Raw genomic sequence first — 21,592 nt, forward strand, 5'->3', positions numbered from 1 at the left:
AACTTCACCTAATCACAGGTGTCCCCTTTGCGTGAGCATTCGTATGCTGTACGTATCCACGCAGTCTCACAGGGTGGTGACGTGGCCCAGCGGTAGTGCGTTCGCCACTTGTTGCAGAGCTTTACGGTTCGAATCAAGCGGCCACCCTGGTTAATGCTGCGGGGGTGGATTAACAAAATAAATACAAATACTACACAGCAGTCTGCTTCGACAAGTGGACGGTGAAGATCCGGTGACGTCATTCACAAGAGTAGGCCCATTGTGGTTCAAATTTGAAAAAATGTCCCCTTTGGAAGATACACGGTGATTATTGCTCCGAATACTAGTCCGTACCCTCCTTAAAAATGGTATAAACAAGCGTAACGAAGTAAATTATAGTAATGGAAGCCGTCGCTGTCTCTTGGTACCGCGCTCACAGGTGAGGAAAGGCATCAAAAGGAAAGCGGACACTACAACGCCCAGCATGCTCCCGGCTCCCGGAGGGCCCGCGGCATCCGGAGGGCGATGCCTTACGGCGCCGGGCATCAACAGCGAGGAGAGCTCCCCGAACGTGGCACACAGCACGCTGCCTGCTGCGACCCCCGTGGCGGCTCCTGGCATTGGTGGGGCGCAGAGGGAGGCGGCGGGGGCAGCCCAGGGCTGCGTGAAGCGGGAGCGGGGTGGCCCGCGAGTGATCAAGCCCCCGCGGAAAGAGATATCCATGGCCAACGTGGCGGTGGTCGCGTGCGCGGGCACGGGCGCGGGCGCGGGCGCAGGAGTTGGAGTAGGGGGCACGCACGTCAGTACCCAGCGCAGGTATGTACGCGCGCGTCTGCGTACGTGCGTGGGGAGCGGTGGCGCATTGGTTAGTGCGCAGCGCTACGAAGACCGGCGACCTGAGTTTAATTCCCGCTCACGGCCAACATCCATGACAAATATCGAATTGGTTCTGGGCTTTCCCTAGGTCGATTTACCAGCTACTAAATGAAATGGTGCGGTGTGTAAACATCACCACTGGAGTGACAAAGACGGCCAGGCGTGGTGCTGGCCACCCTCCCCACTCATGTGCCGTCCCGGTCTTCATAGCTGCTGTTCGTTAACAGCACTGGCCCCAATAGGCTGCTAAAGGCTCTACGGGGAATGTTTTACTTTGCGCTTGTGTTGTCTGCACACGTTAGTGTGTGTTCATGTCTCTAAACCAAGTTAAAAAAAAAATCCTTAATCCGATTGTAATTGGATAATTGGATCACGGGATGAGCAGAGGTGCTTGTTAGTGCCGTGTGTGTTGGTTTGTGTACATTTGCTCAGATATATTTGCCTATTTCTTTTTTTTTTCAGTACACAGGGAAAGTTGTGCATGGGCACGTGTGATGAATACCGTGCCTCGTAAATGTGCGCGCACTTATGTGCGTGACCCGTGCGTGCGTTTCACTCGCGTGGCGTCGTGTGCCCTCACGCCTTTGCAGCAGAAGCCGCCCGTCAGCGCAGCTTCGCTACTGCGGCTCGCTGCTCAAGGAGCTCATCAGCAAGAACCACGCCGCGTACGCCTGGCCCTTCTACAACCCCGTCGATGCGCGTGCCCTTGGCCTCCACGACTACCATGATATAATCAAGCATCCCATGGACTTGGGCACCATCAGGGTGAGTTGGAGACTACTATAACACCATGAGAATTGCATGTTACAGATGTTCCTACTGAACAGTTTTTTTAAATTGGCATATGAATAGGAGCTGTTGAGTAACAAACAAACCTGACAGTGGTCAAACTTGTAAGTCGTCGTAATTTATTTCCTAATATAAGTCATTGCATGCTTAACTTTTGATCAATTTGTAACTGTGGTTATGGAGTTGTTTTACCTGATCTCTGCGAATAGAACACAATTAATATTTGTACTTTTTACTGGTAGGAACCTCCTGGTTACACCAGCCCACAGGGGATTATTGTGTCCGTCCGTCGTGCATCCAAAAATGGGAGGGTTGGGGCTGGGTGGGGAGGGTGGGGAGGGGCTGGGTGGGGAGGGGCTGGTCACCCCGTGGTGCCCTTATGAAACTCAACGTTTAACCTACCCACGCCGGCTTGTGCCCGCCCTCACAGTCGGGTATATTTGCGGAATACACCACGTGGTGCCGCCGTTGACACTGACCATTGACCGGGCAACCCAACGTTCCTACCAGCTCCCTCCGCAGGAATGTGTTATTTATTTCTCTTTTGGAGCACCGTGTAGCCAGGTTATTTCTCCGATGTCAATTTGTTTTTGCAATGGAGGCTGCTGGCTGCTACATCTGTGGCTTATATGTTGGGCTAGTGCAGAGCCTGCACAAACCAGCGTGGTGAAGTATGGTCTAAAATCTCCATATGGCATGGGGATCCAGCAGTAGATTGCCAAAGAACTGAAAGTGATTATTATGTCTTGGATAATTGTTGTTCATGGTGGCAAAGTATTTTCATCTGTTTCATTTCTGCTGGTATTGAAGTTGCCCAAATAAATGTTAACTTTTTAACACAACTTTGATAAAGATGATGCAAGACCTTGCAGTTGTCAAATGTTAATAAGCTGGATGGCCATATGGAGGCAGGCATGCCGTATATACGATTAATGTCTCACTAATATCAATGTTGACATGTTCCTGCGTGTGTGTGTGGTGTTATAGCGGAAGCTGGAAGCCCGCGAATACGCAAGCGGTCAAGAGTTTGCGAGCGACGTGCGACTCATGTTTTCCAACTGCTACAAATACAATCCGCCCGAGCACGACGTGGTGGCTATGGCCCGCAAACTGCAGGTCAGAGGTCACACGGCACCTCACGACGTCGGACCGTCTGCAAGGATGGGTCAAACGCGGGGGGGCGCATGCCGTCCCGCATTTCACCCACAGTGCCACAGTGCGGTTGGCCCCGAACAGCAAAGCAGACTTTGTGCCTGGAATGTCCCAGCATTGTTTGTATGTTTAACTTCTTTTGCACCGTACGTATCCGTCCACGCAAATCGGAGGCGCGGGGAAAGGACTGTAAACTAAACGCCAAAAACAGTTAGAAGGAAACTAGTTTTCAATCTAGATTTAAAAGTGCATAGCTAACGGTGGGCTTCCTAATATCGGAAGGAAGAGCGTTCCAGACGGCTGCAGAAGTGCATCTGGAAGCGCGCGATGCGGTCACACACCGTCTTTGTTCGATGGAGAGTCAAAACCCGCCGCGAGGATGACCGGAGTTTGCGTGACGATTCATGCTCCTTGACGAAATCAGCAAAGAATTGCGATTGAGTTGTGGAAAGCACTTTGTGTGTAATGAGTGTGATCTTACAATGTATTCATTTGGCAACTGGAAGCCAATGCAGCTCAGCGAGCACTGCGTGTATGTATGTTGAACTTCTTTCGCACCGTATGTAGCCAACCGTGCTAATCGGAGATGCGGGGGAAGGACAACAACACTGGACGGACATGGTCGGACCTTGCAGTACCCCGTGACGACACATGCAGTGCTGCATGTTGTAACTGTACACGACTGGGAAGAGTGCTAATCACGTGGTCAAACGGATTCACTTTTGGCGACGGTTTGGGGTTCGAGCTAAAGTTCTCTCCGAAGGTTCGGTTTCGGACAGCTGCTTTAAACCGGTTCAAATTTTCATTTGAGCTCAAAAGTAGGAAAAATAGCAGGATCTTCGTTTTTGCCAATTATGTGAGGAACATGGCACAACAGCAATAAACATAAACACACACACGAAACACGCAGCAATACGCAATTCAACACATACGCAATGTGCAGTGCTGGTTTGCGCATGTTGTTGCTTGTGTACATTCCATTATTTAACGTATATACAATGAGGAATTAAGCAAAGCAATAAACATTACGCATCGTTTGTAAAATTAACTTTTACCTCTACCTTAATTATTATGTTGTAATTCTTACAAATAACCCCTTAAAGTGAAAGTTTACTTTGAAATATGTAGAGAAAATGTATGTTATCTAATTGGCAACATTGGTGGGATAACAAAAAATAGTCTTCAATCATTTAATTTTGTAACCAACTTTACCGATTAGACCTGTGGCACATGCCAATAAATTCACAAGCAGAATTGAGCATGCCGATAGATGGTCTGCTGAGACTGAGGACTGTGTTTGTGGGTGTGTGTGTGGGAAGCGGTAGTGTAGCGGTTAGCGCGCTGCACCATGAACCCAACGACCCGAATTCGATTCCCACTCATCGCCAAACATCATTGACGATCATCTGAACCGCTCCTGGGCCTCCTCCCGTAGGTCGACTCAAAAGTGTATCTGGTGCGGTGTGCAAACGTCGCCACTGGGGGAGTCAAAGACGGACAGGCGTGGTGCTGGCTACCCACCCCCCCTCGTGTACCGTGTCGGCCTTCATAGGTGCTGCTCGCTAACAGCACTTGCCCCAACATTTTGTTAAGGCTGCACCGTCATTGTCTTTGTGTGAATGCAGGACGTGTTTGAGATGCGATTTGCGAGGATGCCCGATGACCCAGTCGACCCCCCGCCCCCCTCGGCGAGCGGTCAGCCTGCCAGGATGCCGGCGGCCGTGCGGAGCCTGTCGCCCGGCATTTGTCGCCACGTGAACCACTCCAACGACACATGCTCGCTCGGAAACAGCTCCGCAGACGGCAGCAGCATCGCCTCTGATGAGGAGGATGAGGACATTGATGATCACAACAGCATCGTTAAAAATGGTGCATATAATTTCTTCCTTGGGTATTCAGTGGAACTCTTGTGTGTCATGTAATTTGAAAACAGATACACGGTCGCGTTAATCGCTCGGCTGTAGTGCTCGGTGTAAACTACGACTAAACTATAAACTATTTTTTATATTATCAGGTAAGGCCCACTGAGACATATATAGGCCTTTTTCAGAAGTGACCTGGCCACAAGTGATAGCTCATCGAAGTGGTTCATCATGTGGACATTTATAGCGGCCAAATACTCTGAATGCATGTTTCTAAATATGGAGGGAAAAACCAGAGAACACGAGGAGAAATCCACGCGATCACTGGGAGAGAGACACGCAAACTCTAAATATACAGCAGCAGGCGTCAAGCTCCGAATCGAACCCACAACTGCCTGTATACCAGGTGAGGTAGTTAACTTCTTCAATGTCGCTGAGCTGCATTGTGCAGTCTTGGCTTCATGCCTGACCTGATCCTTGCACTCCGCAAAATATCAGCAAAATCATGAGTTGGGAATCTCCGCGTACGTTGACGTGGAAAATCGACCGAGCAAGAAGGGAGTGGATTGAAAGTGGAAGCTGGTGCCGGATATGTGGGTGTTTTGTTCCCAGTGGTGCGAGCCAGGGAGAGCTCGGGGAGCGTGGAGTCGGGCAGCGAGGAAGACCGGACTCACCGCTTGGTGCAGCTGCAGGAGCAGGTACCCGCGGTCTCCACACAGCGATGCCCCTGACCCTCGTGCACCCTTGGTCTTGCACAAAATCTGGGCTCCGACCAACGTAACACAATTAATAAGCAGACAATTCTCCTTCCCATGTCTGTCCCCCCACATAAGAAAACAAATGTTCTGTAACTCGTGTTTTCATCACGCGAATTCTATATAACGCGATGGTTAATGTTTTAGGGATCACGTCTTTTTTATAACGCAGATGCGAATTGGATCTAATGCAATTGAGTGAACAGAACCACATTGTGAGTAGGAATACGCCATTATACGGCTGCCCCGGCGTAGTATCACAAAGCGGGATGCTTCGAGATGCTACCCACGTGCCTCAGTCTTTGTTCAGTCTGCATATGCATCTCACTTGTTATTGGGGACTGTGCTTTAGCCTGTATTACATATTATATATTCTTTGGGTCTTTCGGTTAATTATAACGCGATATTTCCATAACACTGGTGTTCTTCAAGAACGCAACTACTGAATTAATGGAGAAGGGACTACATATTATTTACATATCTCGTCAGCTACACGGCCTTCTGGGAGTTCATTTCTTCAGCACCATTGGTGTAATACAAAGTATGCACTGGTTTTGACATTCATTGCCTCATCAGCAGTCACGCTTGCCTAAAACCAATGTTAATGAACTGCCTGATATTTATAGGCAACGACCCTCTTCTATTACATATGGCTCCCAGTTCACAACAGAACTATGTAACGGATAACGCGCGATAATCATACACGTTATAAATAACAAATATGCAGATTATGCCTTACCATAGCATTCTCCACATTAAATATTTTATTAGTAATCTTTGCACATCCTGCCAGCCACATGTCCTTCTTGTGGTGCATTTATTGAGCAGCGTTGGTTAAACACGAGAGAACTGGACCGGCTTCAACGTTAACCTTTTAAGCTGCTGCGATGTCATCTTCACCACTTACACGGGTGATGCTAACAGTGCTCCTCTTCCCACATGCGAATATGCAAATACAAAGAGCTTGTGTACAGTGGCAAACCTCAAAACTGACGCATCACTACATTGCACTTCTGTTGCTTTCTAACGACAACAAATGTTTCACTTCCAAAGATATTTTCTGCCCGCTGTGACCAATTCCCCCTATCACATTTATCCTGCGACACACAATAAGCCACTTTTGTGAATGTCATCGCGGGATCTTTAATGTCCGGCGTGAAGCAGACGGCGTGTGGTATCTTCATGGTTAATACGCACTGCAGTATTAACCGGGGCGCCCGCTTGACTCGAACCGTGATCCTTGACGACAAGTGGCGAATGGGGCTACCGCCGGGCCATGTCGGTGCCATGCGTCCTCTTCCACCTCAACCGCTGCTCTCTGTGTTTCTCCGTTTTTCCGTTGCCGGATGTCGTGCCATCTCCCGTCGCTCGCGCTGCCGCCCTTGTCGCCCGCCCGCGCCACCCAGCTGCGAGCCGTGCACGAGCAGCTGGCCGCGCTGTCCCAGGCGCCCCTCGTGAAGCCTCGCAACAAGAAGCGGGAGAGGGAGCGCGAGAGGGAGCGGGAGCGCGAGAGGGAGCGCGAGCGGGAGCGGGAACGGGAGAGGAAGGGGCGACGACGAGAGAGGGAACGGGGCCGAGAGGTAGCGGCATCTAAGAAGCACTTGAAAAGAGGAACTGCCGGCCTCCCAGTAAAGTAAGTGCTTCACGGTGTCTGTCCGTGTGTGTGCGGGCGCATATGCATCACTGTATTCACGTTACTCGATAAAGTGACTCCATTCCTCGGGGTCACTTTAGCTAACAAGAGGTCATTGAAAGCAGCCTACTCATCACTCCACTGATGTTCATCTTGGGTGGGGGCATAAGCCGCCACTACCACCATTTCTCGCCTTCTGTTGATGGGAAAGAGAGCCCATTGCAGCCTGGGACCCGATTCGTCCCACACCTCACCGCTTTGTTTCCCATATACTGTTCATTTATGTGTTGACAAGACGAGCAACTCCCTGTTTTTGATGGTCTCCGGTCCTGAGTAGAGGACTATCCACTCCAGCACACGTCCAACGCACCTCCTGTGTTCCACAGAAGTCCAGGCAGTGCTGAGTCGGTAATGATGCTTGCACTTAGCAGCAGTGTTTGGAAGGCATAGGCCAGACCAGCTAAATCGCAATGGTAGGCGGCTGCTAGCGCAGGAGATGCGTTCCTGAAAAGTTCTGTGTTAAGCAAGTAATTCATGTATACATGTAGGGGCATAAATAGGTAAATTAAACATTGCAAATATGAATCTTATTTGCACTGTAAAATCAGCCTTCCGTCATCCCATGGCGAGACAGAGAACTGAGATGAGGGTATGCCGCCGCGTACTGTATCACACGTAGACCCAGAATTCTCATGCCTGTCAGCCACACCGCTCCAAAATGTAGTTAGTCGTCGACCACTCAGAAACCGCGTTATAACGGTGCACATTCCGTTTTATGATGGTGCGCGTTCCACGTTATAACAGTGTGCATTGTCTAGATTTGAAGCTTTCGTGACTGCAGGAATCCATACTCTGGTTCTTTCGATAAAGTCACGTAGGTATAAAATAAAGTAAATCACGACGTTTCCATTGCAACACATGCAATCATCATCAGGTGGGAAAACCACAGCATGCGTTATAACGGGACCGTTCCTCATAACAGTGTTCGTTCCACGTTATCACGGGACACATTCCACATTATAGTGGTGTACGTTCCGCGTTATAACGGGACACGTTTCGCGTTGTGTGAAACGTGTTCCCTAATGGAAGAACAGCGTTTGCGAAAACGTGTTTTGTCAACACGCTTGTTTACCCCAGGAAAGCCTCACTTTAAAAAAAAATGATTTGGTGATGCTGCATTGACAGTGGTGCACAAGCACAATTAACTTAAATAACTACTCACTCATATTCTTAGTTTTTTCGGTAAAGTCACGTTGAAGAGAAACAACAAAATAACAAAATGTATATAAAACAATAAAAAATTCTCACGACGTTTCGACCATAACTCAAACGTTTGAGTTATGGTCGAAACGTCGTGAGAATTTTTTATTGTTTTATATACATTTTGTTATTTTGTTGTTTCTCTTCAACGTGACTTTACCGAAAAAACTAAGAATATGAATTACTGCAGTCACGAAAGCTTTAAATCAAAACTACTCACTCGTCAAAAACAGATTTATACAAGTGTAATGCCAGGGTGACACCTGTCGGCCGGGAGTGGTAATTACGGTCATAGCTGCATTACATAATGCCTTATTATAAGGGCGGCGTAACTGTGGGGTAAAGGTGAAAGGCGGAGTCAGTCGATCTGGGAACCAGCTCGAAGGTTCTGGAAAGGGGGCGTGGCCAGAGGTGGAGCTTGGCCACGCCGGAACAGATATAAGGGGGACCGAACCAGAGGTTCGTGGCTGTTACGGGTCCTGGGTCCTGGCTGCGTCGCTGTTCGTCGTCATCTCTTCATCTCCGGCCACGTGGCTGATCTTCTGAAGACTCTCGCCGTCGCTGCGCTGGTCGAACAGCTTGCGTAGCGAAGCCGGAGATGGGGCTACGTGTTAGGATCGCCTATGTGTAGCTGCGTTACACAATGCATCGCCCAGTGTGCTCTTAACAAATAAGAAACCTTCTTCTCGAAGTGTCTCGGAAGTCACTCGCTACACAAGTACAAAGATCTTCTTCTGTTACAATTGCATATAATAAAGCATTGCTTTTATATGGTGCTATATGTAAAGTCTTGATTAGTTATGAAAGTTATCGGTAGTTTTAACTTGTTTTTTTTTGTGCAAAATATTAAATGCATTTAGAGAAGATTGATCTTTATCCTTTTGAAGGTTTATACATTTCTTCTCAGAAGTACTTTGAAGTGAATATAATTATCTGCAGAATCAGTTTTTTTGCTGGCTGCTTGACGTTTTTGGCCCTTGGGCCTGCTGTTAAGGAAGATGCATGACGTCACTGACGTGTCGCGGGCTCTTGAGCGTGGTGGTTTAACTAAGATGCCCGTCTGGGATGCGCGTGCCCAGCTCCTGTTTTATCAACGTGCCTTGTGCAAGCCTGCTTGCGTGCAAGCGCGCCCTTTCCCCGTAACGGGATCTTGTTCTCCCGAAGGCCGCTGCGGAAACCGCGCCGATCCGTAACGTCCTCGGGGAGCGCGTTGACGCCGACCTCCACGTCCTCGTCGACTCTACCCGTGGCAGGCGGCGGGGGGGCCCTGGGAGGTGCGGGGATCGGGGGGTCACTCTCGCAGCCTCCGCACCACAACCAGGGCCGCGCGTCGGATGACTTGTTCGACTTCCCGGCGAGCGATGCCCCCTCCTTGCCGCAGAGCAAGTCGCCAATGTCGTACGAAGAGAAGCGGCAGCTGAGCCTGGACATCAACAAGCTGCCGGGCGATCGCCTGGGCCGCGTGGTGCACATCATCCAGGCACGGCAACCGTCGCTGCGCGGCTCCAACCCCGATGAGATCGAGATCGACTTCGAGACGCTCAAGGTGTCGACGCTGCGCGAGCTGCAGAGATACGTGGGCGCCTGCCTGCGAAAGCGGGCGCAGCGCGCCGCGCCGCAGCAGCAGCAGCACGGTAATGCTCGGCTTAACGTTGCGACGTGCATCACATGGCCCGTGCGTCGAGCCAAGAGCCCGTGTGCGACACACGGAGGTCCCCTTGCCGATAAGCGTCCGGCAGTTCACCAGCATTGTCTCGAGAGGAATGATGAGGCAATGAATTCCAAACCGGGTCGTGTTGATCCAATGCTGCTGGTACGGTGCGCTCCCAGATGACTGTGCTTGTGCCTTATGGGGATGTATGTTTTTAATGCGTAAGGACCGATACGCGAACATTTTCACGTGTTTCGCGCGTTTTTTTGGGCCTGCGTGTGGCGTGCTCGAAAATCTGCGTTGTTACCGCCTTGAAGGTTGCACCTCCCACGCTCGCAACGTGCGGCACGTTCTGACTTGCTCTCCCCTTACAGGCAAAGGGAAGGCGCGCGGAGATTCAGGCGAACGGAAACCGCCGAACCGAGCAGCCGCTGTGAAGAAAGGTGCCGACAAAACCCTCGCGTTCAAACACACGTCAGTGTCGTTTCCCTGTGGGAGCGCACGCCTGTAGGGTTGCACAATATCATCGGCTTTTGGTAAAAGCGCGTAGGGGGTACGTAAAAATGTCAACTCTCACAAGGGGCAGTTGTATTAACACCCGAGCACTTCTATGAAGTGGACATTCGGCTGAACTGTCGCTGTTGCCTACATTTTTGTGAAACTGATTCACCTGGATGATCCCTCGCCAAGGAGACTCGTGTGCGAGGGTGTCCAGGGTGTCGGCGGCATGTGCTTTGCGAACACGCAATGGGCCGCTACTCTGCGGTAAACGTTGGTCACCTGCGCGACCTCACCGTTACATCCATGATTGAGGTTTTTTTTGGGGGGTGGGTTATAGATTGTGTAAGTATAAATGTGTCGTTAAACAAGCCACCGCCACCAGACATGGCCAATGTGGAGGGTTTGTAGGGTTTGTCACGTAAACAAAACGTGCCAATTAGTTAGCTCCATTTAGTTACTGCTTAAGCACACCGGTGCGTTGTAAATCCACGAAATTTACAATTTAAGTACGCCGCTCCGCTGGTGATTACAACCAGCTTCAGACAATAACCAGATTTAAATCGAGGTTTATGCTCCAACACATTGGTGTGCTGAAGTAGTCACTAATTGGCACGTTTTGTTTACATGACAAACCTTTCCGAATTGGCTGTCGGGTGGTGGTTGGTTTAACGACACATTTATGCTTAAGCGATCTAACCCCAATAAAAAACTCTTTATTAGGAATAATATTGGGCCCGAAGCCTACATGTTAACAGTTAAAACCCAATGCAGCGTATGTTTATTCTAACCAGGCGTAACGTTTCCCATGACTTGGTTTTACAAGCAGGCACCGCAATGGTGTAACATTGTTAAACATCGTACAACGGAGGAGGGTGATGTGAATCCACTTGAAGGTTTTGCTCTCGTGATTTGCCTCTGCCTCCTCCCCTCCTGTGCCACCCCCCCCCCCCCCCCCCCCCCATAACTTGGGTTACTTTTTCACGACCCCCTCGTTCTGCCGTCTCTCCTCGTGTTCAGCGGAGGTGCCCGAGCCCCAGGAGACATCTGTGCAGAGCGGCAGTTCTGCCTGCGAGTCCGAGTCGGAATCGGAAAGCGAGAGCAGCGCCATCGGTAATGTCCCCCACACACACGTTTACCCGTGAGGCCTCTCGTTCCGTTGCCTCGGCACGTGATCAGGAAGCGCCGAATAGCCGCAAAGCGTCGCTGTGGAGAACATCACAAGTAACAGTTTAAGCAAAGCGGATGACATCATCTCCCTTTTGCGTGTTTTATCTTTACACGTACAAATTTGCTGATAAACATCTGGTGGTTGACCAGCGTGGGTTTAAGAAAGCCTGACTGCCGATGAGAGGAGGCGCTGCGAAAATCTCTTGTGAGCCTTTTCTCGGACACAAATCGCACTGGCCTGAGATTGTTCAAGTTAAAAAAAAAATTTTTATCTCTTATTGCCATTAGTGAACTGGCAATAGACATTTCTAATGAGACCAATAAATATTAAATATTAAAAATGGAAACTAACGACATGTTTGACTTGCGAAGGGAAGTGTAACCTGCAACCTGCAACCGTCATTTACAGTCCATGGCTGAGCTAGTTCATTGGCTGTGCACGTCAACTGCCACCAGTCTGGTGTCGTGTGAAGCTTACGTGCGCTTACATTTTGTCGGCGACTGGAATGTTTTTTTAGTGAGCTGCTGTTACCGTTATTTTGAGTGTATAGGAATAACTTACAAAACTGTGTGTGTGTGCGTGCGTGAACGGGTCTACTAGGGCGCGTGAGCTACCCTCTGGTGGAGAGCAGTACCCACATGCATGCGAATGAAAGCAACGTGTCAACAGAGCAGGTATGGCCCTCATGGATTAGCACAGTTGGCTACGTACGGTGCAAAATAAGTTCAACATGCATGGACACGCGCACCAAACAAAGACAGAGATCCCCCCCATATAGCCTGAACAGACTGTTGGGGCAAGTGCTGTGTTAGCAAGCACCTGTGAAGGCCGGCGCGGCACACAATGGGGTGGGTGGCCAGCACTACGCCCCACCGCCTTTGTCTCCCCAGTAGCAATGGTTATACACCGCGCCAGGTACTCATTTGAAGCTGAGTCGACCTTGGGAAGTCCCAGGACCCATTTCAGTTAATCGTCACTGGTGTTGGCCGTGAGCGGGAATCGAATCCGGGTCGCCCGGTTCGCAGCACAGCGCGCTAACTGCTGCACTCCCGCTCTCCACCACACTCGCACACACACACACGTACAGCCGTGCCGAGGGCGAAAACACTCGCTTCTTTGTCAATGCCCCAAAGACCTGGAATTACATCTCTTCTAAAATCTTAACCTCGGTGAGTGTACTGGCAGTCTATAATGTATACTGTAGCCTGAAAAATTTAAAACAAACAAAAAGCCACGTCGTTTTGATCTCAACACAAGCGGTCGTCATCAGGAAAAGGGGGGTTAGCCTCTAAAGGCAAACTGTTTATAAAGGTTGGGAGATGGGCGTAGCCCAAGTGTCTCAGCAGCACCAGCTAATGCCAATAGGTCCTGAATTTTACTGGTGGGAACCTCCTGGTTACACCACCAGCCCACGGGGGATTATTGCGTCCGTCCGTCGTGCATCCAAACATGGGAGGGGTGGGGCTGGGTGGAGAGGAGAGGGTGGGGAGAGAGGGGCTGGGTGGGGAGGGGAGGGTGGGGAGTGGCTGGGTGGGGAGGGGCTGGGTGGGGAGGGGCTGGGTGGGGAGGGGAGGGTGGGGAGTGGCTGGGTGGGGAGGGGCTGGGTGGGGAGGGGCTGGGTGGGGAGGGGCTGGGTGGGGAGGGGCTGGGTGGGGAGGGACTGGGTGGGGAGGGGCTGGGTGGGGAGGGGCTGGGTGGGGAGGGGCTGGGTGGGGAGGGGCTGGGTGGGGAGGGGCTGGTCACCCCGTGGTGCCCTTATGAAACTCAACGTTTAACCTACTCACGCCGGCTTGTGCCTGCCCTCACAGTCGGGCATATTTGTGGAATACACCACGTGGTGCCGCCGTTGACCCTGGCCATTGACCGAGCAACCCAACGTTCCTACCAGCTCCCTCCGCTGGAATGTGTTGTTATTGTACACGGTTTTGTCCATGATGACCCCGTGTACAATAACCTACTTAATGATGGTAGCTACACACACAAACAATTTCGACTGCCAGAACACTCACCGAGGTTAAGAACCAGGCTACAGTCTACATTATAGACTGCCAGTACACTCACCGAGGTTCAAAACCAGGCTATAGTCTACATTATAGACTGCCAGTACACTCAACAAACTTAATAACTAGGCCACAGTCTACATTATAGACTGCCAGTACACTCAACAAACTTAATAACTAGGCTACAGTCTACATGATAGACTGCCAGTACACACTCCAATTAAGAACCAGGCTACAGTATTTGTATTTTTTCGAATTTTTATTTTCATTCGCTTTATTTTTATTATTCTTTTTTTCTATCTTCGTGACTTTACCGTAAGGACCAAAGAATATCATCCTATGTCTGTTTCATGGCTCTGTAGCGTCGTTATAATTGTGTTGTGATCAGTGTAAAAATTAACTGCCCCAGCTGACCGCTACAGGGATTTTATTATTTAGTATTGATTCATATTTGTGCAATAATTTTACATTTATCAGGTGACACGCTTGTTTTTGCACTGATATATGTTGTTTTCATCGCTGTACAGTGGTCCCTCGGTTAACGTTTGTCATCTGTTCCACGAAAACTGCTGTTGACCAAAATAACTGGTCATCGAATATACTCAAGTTGAAAAATTTGTAAAAATCACTGCGTCGGCAAGAGAGCTTCTCCGACTGCCAAAACAAAAAACAATGTAAACAAAGCCAGTCGAGGTCTAAACGCTCATAGACAGCTGAGGGCATGGCCTAGCCCCACTTCCGAGCTCTCGGATTGGCCGAAATTGGCGCCCGCGTGCATAACGTGAACGTGCCGTGAACCAACATTTACAGTTAGTCGAAACCAGGGGAGGTCTACGGGAGGCGAAACGTTAACTGAAAAAACTGTTAACCGATGTCAGTGAACTACTACTGTACTTGTGCATAATTAGTTTTTCCTTTGTTCAGTTTGGCGACCCAGGTCACTCGAACAAATGAGACTATCCTGGTCTCTTGGAGTTCTCTCACTTGCTTAAAAAAATCAACTCGACCCGACACGGGCAGACGCCAGCATTCAATGCTCAAGAGGCAATAGCTAAACGTTGGTGTGAAGGCTGCCGTCTCAGAGGCAACAGGCCGAAGCGTAGAGCGTAAAGCCGAGGCTAACCGCGCTTATCGTTATCCTTGCAGATGACCGCGTTACCGGGAGAATCGAACGAGAGGCTCCCGCACTCCTACGTGGTGTCCACGGCAACCACCCTCCCCGTCACTCCAGGTGTGCAGGACCACGCTCGTGCCTTGGTCGTTCATTCTGGGGGGTTCGTAGCTGCTGTGTCCCGGTGGGCCGCTGGTTAACGATAATTGAGACAGGAGACCCATGGTAGCTCAAGCGTGGACGACCGAGGGTGTCCCAAGGGCACAGGTCCACTGACTGCCGTGAACAGATAAGCACGTAGCTCGATAATTGCCGCTGCATGGCGACGTCGTCTTGCATTTGCTGCCGTCGAAAGTCGTAGCTCATGTTTCCCACACGCGATCTGCATTGAGCTTTGCGCCGTCGCCTACCGTGTGCAGCTTCACGAGCGTGTGGACAATATTCTTTCTGGGGGGGTTCGTAGCTCTGTTTATTTTGTTGCCCCCAAATTCTGGCTTACTCGAGTCCAGCGTGGAGAGGTTCCGGCGCGCACGCTGAGCCCCCGTGGTGTGCGTGGTGGTTGTAACGGGGCCATCGCTCGCGTTTTCTTTTCCAGCGTTCCACAGCAGCCTTCCGCCCCAGCCCTCGCGACCGAGCACGAAAGCCGCCCCCCGACCTCCGAAAGCGCAGAGCTCCGGCTCGCTGGCCCCGTACACGCAGAGCCCCGTCCCTCTCCCCGCGGCGGCGGCGGCGGCACCGCCGCCGCCCGCCTCTCTTCGCGCCGCCGCCCCCCCGTGCCTGCCCGAGGCGCCCCCCGCGGCGCCATACGCTCGGCACGCCACGGCGCTCGCGCCCGGCGCGCCGCCGGCGCACGCGCAGCAGCTCGACGAGCCGCAGCGCGGCGCGTCGCGTCCGGCGGCGGCGGCGGCGGCGATGGCGGCGAGCTCCCACGCGGCACTCTCGCCGGACCTGCGGCTCTCCCAGGGTCGCCCTGCGCGCTCGGACGCGCCGCGCGTGCTCTCTCCCGGCACGGTGGCGCCGCAGTTACAGCACCAGGGCCTCCACGCGCCGCACGCGGCCGGCGCGCAGCTGCAGCATGCGCAGAGCATGCTGGCGCACGGCGCGAGTTGTCACGCGTCGGAGGTCACGCACGACGCCTTGCGGCAGCACGCTCGCCAGGGCGACCAGACGGAGCGCCTGGCCTCTCAAGATGTGCTCCAGCATCAAGATCAAGAGGCGTACGCCCACAATCCTTTGGAACAGCAGCCCGTCTTCGCTTCGATGGAGCACATGCAACAGGACTATTCCCAGGGTTCCTTGCCTCAGCCACCGCAGCAGAGCGCTCCGTTCACGCAACACTCGTTTCACCAGACGTTCTCCCAGAGCGAGTTGCAGCACGACGCGGCGTCCAGCCAGGACGGCGCGCACGGCGTCATCTCCCCGCTGCGCGACTCGTCCGAGTTCTCCGAGTTTGGGAGCGATGGGCCGTTCTCGCACGGCGTGCTGGGCGGCTCGCAGGACAGGATGAGCTTCGACGCCTTGTCCGGCGACGCTTTCGGGGTCGGCCGCGCCCTCTCGCCCCTCAGCCTCAGCTCCCCACAGTCCTCGCCGGGATTGGTGAGTGCTGCACGGGGCGACGGGGCTTGTGGGCCGGGCCGTTGTGTTCTCGAAACCGGTGTCCTCTGTGTGCTCCAGTTTGGTCCCGAAGCACCTTCAATTAGCATGGTTGGCTACGTACGGTGCGAAATAAGTTATACATACTTGACACACTCTGTAACTGGCCAAACATCCCAGTGCCGAAGAATTACCTCTAAACTAAGTAATTCCTCGTTTAACGCGGTTGAATGCGTTCTTGAAAGGTGCCGCATTAAGCGGGGAATTGCATGTATATACATTACAGGAAATAAATACAAAAATGGAAATTTGAATCACATTTGCGCTCTAAAATCAGCCTGTAGCCATGCTACGGTGAGACAAAGATATGGCACGAGGGTACGTCGCCACTTACTCTATCATTCCGTGTACTGTGTCATTCCGTGTGTATACTCAGAATTCTGATACCACCCAGCCGCACAGCTGGAGAAAGTAGCTTGTCGTCGACCACTCCGAAACGACATTACAACGGTTTGCATTCCGCCGTGTTACGTAAAGTGTTCCCTGACCGAAGAACCGCGTTTCAGCCAAGCACGATGCGTGATTGTTCGCGCACAGCAGCAACATCACACCCTCCTGCGAAAACTTTGTCAGGATCCTCCTGACAAAGGCTTTCTCGAGGCTTGGTGAGGCTTCCCTGGGTGAACAAGCACAATAGTAGTAATGTGTAAAGTATGCCCTTGGTATACATTAAGTATACCCATAAAGTATGCCGCACCTACGATTAGCATGGTTGGCTAAGTACCGTGCGAAAGAAATTCAACGTACACGCACAGTATACAGGTCAGAGTCAAATTGACTTTCCGCTCAAACGGACGGTGAGGCATCGGTGCCCATCTGCTTACAGCCCTGAGCCAGTGGTGGGAATTCCACTGTCCTATGGTTGGGGGCAGTCTGCCCGTAGGACAACCGCTTTTGACTTCCCCACCTGTTCTATTGACGCCAGAGGGAAAATTGGCCGAGTCAATCCCCCAGCCGTGATTTTGAACTCGTGACCTTCCTTCCGACTGCGAGACGCTCCTCGCTCTGCCGCCAAGCCACCTGGCCTGACAGTCCGGATGATGTGTGGGCACCTCATGGCTCGGTCTCGCTGAGTGTGTGTGCGTGTGCGTGGATGTGGCTCTGCCGCGCAGGACGGGCTGCAGAGAATCCTGGATGAGCACGTGCGCACTCCGTCGCCGTCAGGCCTGCACGGTGAGACGCCGCACACTGCGAACAGAGGCAGCGCTGCACACCGCGTTCAGACTGTCATCCCCTTCATACTGTCATCCCCTTCAGACTCTCACCCCGTTCATACTGTCATCTCCTTCAGACTCTCACCCCGTTCATACTGTCATCCCCTTCAGACTCTCACCCCGTTCATACTGTCATCCCCTTCAGACTCTCACCCGTTCAGGATCTCACCCCGTTCAGACTGTCATCCCCTTCAGACTCTCACCCCGTTCATACTGTCATCCCCTTCAGACTCTCACCCGTTCAGACTCTCACCCCGTTCATACTGTCATCCCCTTCAGACTCTCACCCCGTTCATACTGTCATCCCCTTCAGACTCTCACCCCGTTCAGGCTCTCACCCCGTTCATACTGTCATCCCCTTCAGACTCTCACCCCGTTCATACTGTCATCCCCTTCAGACTCTCACCCGTTCAGACTCTCACCCCGTTCAGACTCTCACCCCGTTCAGGATCTCACCCCGTTCAGGCTCTCACCCCGTTCATACTGTCATCCCCTTCAGACTCTCACCCGTTCAGACTCTCACCCCGTTTCAGGCTCCCGCCTGTTCAGACTCTCACCCCGTTCAGGCTCCCGCCTGTTCAGGCTATGTACGTGGGACTTTGAGCTCTGGCTGCACTCCGAGTTCTCGATTGAACATTGTGCGTTTTGGATTGTTTATTATTATTATAATTACCGAGTGTAAAAAAACACAGTTGCTGAGCACAGTCCCAAAGTCCCAAAACGTCAAGCAGCCAGCAACAAACAGCACCTCCAACGCTGCAAAAGTGAAGAGCTAACCCGTTTCTTCAATTGAGCAATATCACCCTCAATAAAGTGAACCTCACTGCACAGTATAGCAGAACGGGAACGGTGCAGGAGGTGGTGGCAGAGGGCATAGAGCAACAAGGATTAAAATAAACCCGTCACGACCTCAGCGGCGACCACCGACTGAGCAAAGTAATTTGCAACCGCGCGCTAAGTAAAGTGCAACTGTGAGCGACGGCTAGCATGAGAAAAATAAGAAGTTAATTAAATGAATAATTAGTAAAGGGGAAAAAAAATTCCCCCAACATTTTTGATGTCAAGTCTGAACAGGTGCGTCGTGCACAGACCACGGAGTTGAGAAACACTCGGCATGTTTCAGACGCCTGGTGGCAGGGCGTTCTACGTCTTTGGGTGTGCTCAGTGACACTCAAGCTGCTGCTGCTGCTGCTGCCCGTGCTGTATGTGTGTGTGTGGATGCAGAGGACACAGCGTTCTTATTTGGAGTCCCGGAGCCAGAAAAGCCAAAGCTTGCTGCTCCTCCTGGTCAGCCCCAGAAGGTGCGTGTTCTGCAGTGTGTGAAGTGTATGCGCGTGGGCAGTGCTAAGAGTGTGGTGGTTACTGCCGCACTGCACCTACGACCTCGGGTACCGGCGTTCCATTCTTGATCATGACCAACGTCGGTGATTGATATCTTAACCAGTACTGGGTTTCCTTCTAGGTCAACTCAGCCTTGAATTAGTACCCGAGTGTGGTGTGTCAAACATTGCCACTGGGAAGACAAAGACGGCTGGGCGTGGTGCTGGTCTCCCACCAGCTCATACTCCCTGCCGGCCTTCATATGTGCTCGCTGACAGCACTTGCCCCAACGGTCTGTTGAAGGCTGCACGGTGGATCTCTGTTTGCTCATGAGAGTATGTGGCTCCATGTGTTGATTTAGAGCTGTGGTTCCCAGCCTGTGCTGCATGCACCACTGAATTGTGGGTATAAGCTTCTTGATCTTGATGCTGGAGACACTTCCACCAATCAGAGTAAGACCTGCTCACTTCCACCAATCGGAGTGAGACTGACTCACTTCCACCAATAAGAACGAGACCAACTCGCTTCCATCACGAGACGTTTGCTTGGATGAGGATGTGCAGCTCGGAGTGTGAGCTGTCGGTGTGTGACTGAGGGAGGTTGGTCTCTCCGTGTCGTCTCTGTGTGTGTAACTAGTTTTCCCTTTTCTCCGTTCGCTGTCCGATTGTTACTCTTGCAGTTGTGCAGCGCTTGGAGTCGTTTGGTTGCAGCGTTTTAGCGCCGCGTGAATATTGTTGTGGTGTTGCCATATTTGTTGGTCATCAGGATGTGAAAATAAAGAACATGGGTGGCTGGGCCAGCCTGGTGAAGATGGTTGCCCCGGTGGCCTCGTGTGGCGGCGGCGGCGGTGGTGGCGGCGGCGGCGGCGGAGGAGTCGGGGCAAGCGGTGGAGGAGGCCGAGCGGCCAACGAGAGCTTTGAGCAGTTCAAGAGGGCAGCGCGGGAGAAGGAGGAGCGCGAGAGGAGGGAGCGTGAGAGGGGGGAGTACAAGCGCATGCAACTGCAGCACTCTGAGAAGGAGCAGCGACAAAGGTGATGGAGGGGGAGGTGGGGGGGGGGGGGAATTTGCCACTTCCGCATCACAGATTTCATTTACAGAGCCACGACCGCTGCATCTCAAGACGCGGCTCGCGAGTTCCTGCATGCGTGTTGGTGCGTAAACCCGGAGGACACTCACGTGCGCAATGCCGTGACACCGAGGGCTCTCAGCAGTTTCAAAAAACATTTCGCTGTGCTCCCACATCCTAGGTCACCTTGCAGCCAAAGCCTATGCTCAACTCAAACTGAACTATTTTTTTTATTTTAGCAGGTAAGGCCCACTTAGCTATGTAGCTCTTTTTTCAGAAGTGACCTGGCTACAAATGATAGCCCAACGAAGTGGCTTATCATGTGGACATTTATAGTAGCAGCCAAATATTCTTGAATGCAAGTTGATTATAAATCCATAATATAGTGTTTTTTGGGTTGGATTGCGAAAATATAAATGTCATTAAACCCGCCACCACCCGACACAGCCAATTAGTAAAGTTTATCACGTAAACAGAACATGCCAATTTGTTACGAGTACAGCACACCGGTGTGTTGGAGAGCAAATCAACAACATTTACAATCTGTATTCTCTGGTTCTTTCGGTAAAGTCACGTAGATAGAAGAAAAAATAATAAAAGAAAACACGTTTCGGTCGCAACACAAACGGCCGTCTTCAGGTGAGAAACATTATCTGCTGTTGTGGCTTTATATAGGCACGGGAGGTGGTGGGGGGGAGGAGGAGTTTGGCTGTAGGAGTTAGGAACGGGGGGGGAGGAGGAGTTTGGCTGTCGGGGTTAGACTCCTCCCTCCCCCCCGTGCCGAACCCCTACAGCCAAACTCTTTTCCCCCTCCCCTCCCGTGCCTATATGAAGCCACAACAGCAAGAAAAAAATTCTCACCTGAAGATGGCCAATTGTGTTGCGACCGAAACGTTTTTTACTTTTATTATTTTTTCTATCTACGTGACTTTACCGAAAGAACCAGAGAGTGTGGATTCCTCAAGTCACGAAAGCTTCAAATCAAGATTTCCAATCTTAAGTACGACGTTTCGCCAGTAATTACAGCTAGCTTCATCAGATATTGGTCGCAAAAGCCGACGTGTTAAATGTGTTCTAAATGTGGAGAGGAAAAACCGGAGTACCTGGAGAAGAATCTACGCAACCACGGGGAGAACGTGCAAACTCCAAATATACAGGTGTCAGGGTTGGGATCGGACCCACAACCTCCTGTATATCGGACGAGAAAGTTAACATCTCGTCACTGCGGCGCTCTGTTATCACCTAGTATCCCCGGGCCATCTCCTATTCAAGTACTAATCAGGCTTGGCCCTGTTCAATTTACAAGATTGGGCACAGTGACGGCGATTTCGTTTTTTTGGCCTTGTTCAGGAGACTGGGAAAGTATGCTTAAAATGGTGCTACCATGTCAAATCTGAATGTTGTCCATTGCCACCGTTACAGCGGTGTGTTCAACAATGGCAGGCTAGTGTCAGCAATTATAGTGGCAGTGTGCATTGCTTGTGTTTAGTTTGTTGTTCTTTCCCCGCACCTCCGATTAGCACAGTTGGCTACGGCTGCGCGCAGTGCGAAAGAAGTTAAACATACATACATTGCCTAAAACTATCAATTGTAAAACTAACA

General features: G+C 51.4%; 1 protein-coding gene across 4 annotated transcripts in view; it reads left to right on the forward strand.

Annotated features, from left to right (window-relative positions):
* The window catches only part of LOC116938941 (uncharacterized), a 41,965-nt gene that overhangs the window by 15,133 nt on the left and 5,240 nt on the right, over window positions 1-21,592 (forward strand). For all 4 annotated transcript variants that reach the window (XM_032946696.2, XM_032946695.2, XM_032946694.2 and 1 more), the window contains 15 exons: window positions 419-795; window positions 1,446-1,620; window positions 2,632-2,760; window positions 4,422-4,665; window positions 5,271-5,356; window positions 6,820-7,046; window positions 9,471-9,940; window positions 10,332-10,400; window positions 11,476-11,568; window positions 12,227-12,300; window positions 14,773-14,857; window positions 15,333-16,333; window positions 17,503-17,563; window positions 18,829-18,905; window positions 19,690-19,955. In XM_032946696.2, coding sequence (XP_032802587.2) covers window positions 419-795; window positions 1,446-1,620; window positions 2,632-2,760; window positions 4,422-4,665; window positions 5,271-5,356; window positions 6,820-7,046; window positions 9,471-9,940; window positions 10,332-10,400; window positions 11,476-11,568; window positions 12,227-12,300; window positions 14,773-14,857; window positions 15,333-16,333; window positions 17,503-17,563; window positions 18,829-18,905; window positions 19,690-19,955 — 3,434 coding nt within the window. The remainder of the gene's footprint in view (window positions 1-418; window positions 796-1,445; window positions 1,621-2,631; window positions 2,761-4,421; window positions 4,666-5,270; window positions 5,357-6,819; window positions 7,047-9,470; window positions 9,941-10,331; window positions 10,401-11,475; window positions 11,569-12,226; window positions 12,301-14,772; window positions 14,858-15,332; window positions 16,334-17,502; window positions 17,564-18,828; window positions 18,906-19,689; window positions 19,956-21,592) is intronic.

This window comes from Petromyzon marinus, chromosome 5 (assembly GCF_048934315.1).
Source record: "Petromyzon marinus isolate PM22_M1 ecotype Great Lakes invasive population chromosome 5, UKy_Petmar_22M1.pri1.0, whole genome shotgun sequence".
Lineage (NCBI taxonomy): Eukaryota > Metazoa > Chordata > Hyperoartia > Petromyzontiformes > Petromyzontidae > Petromyzon > Petromyzon marinus.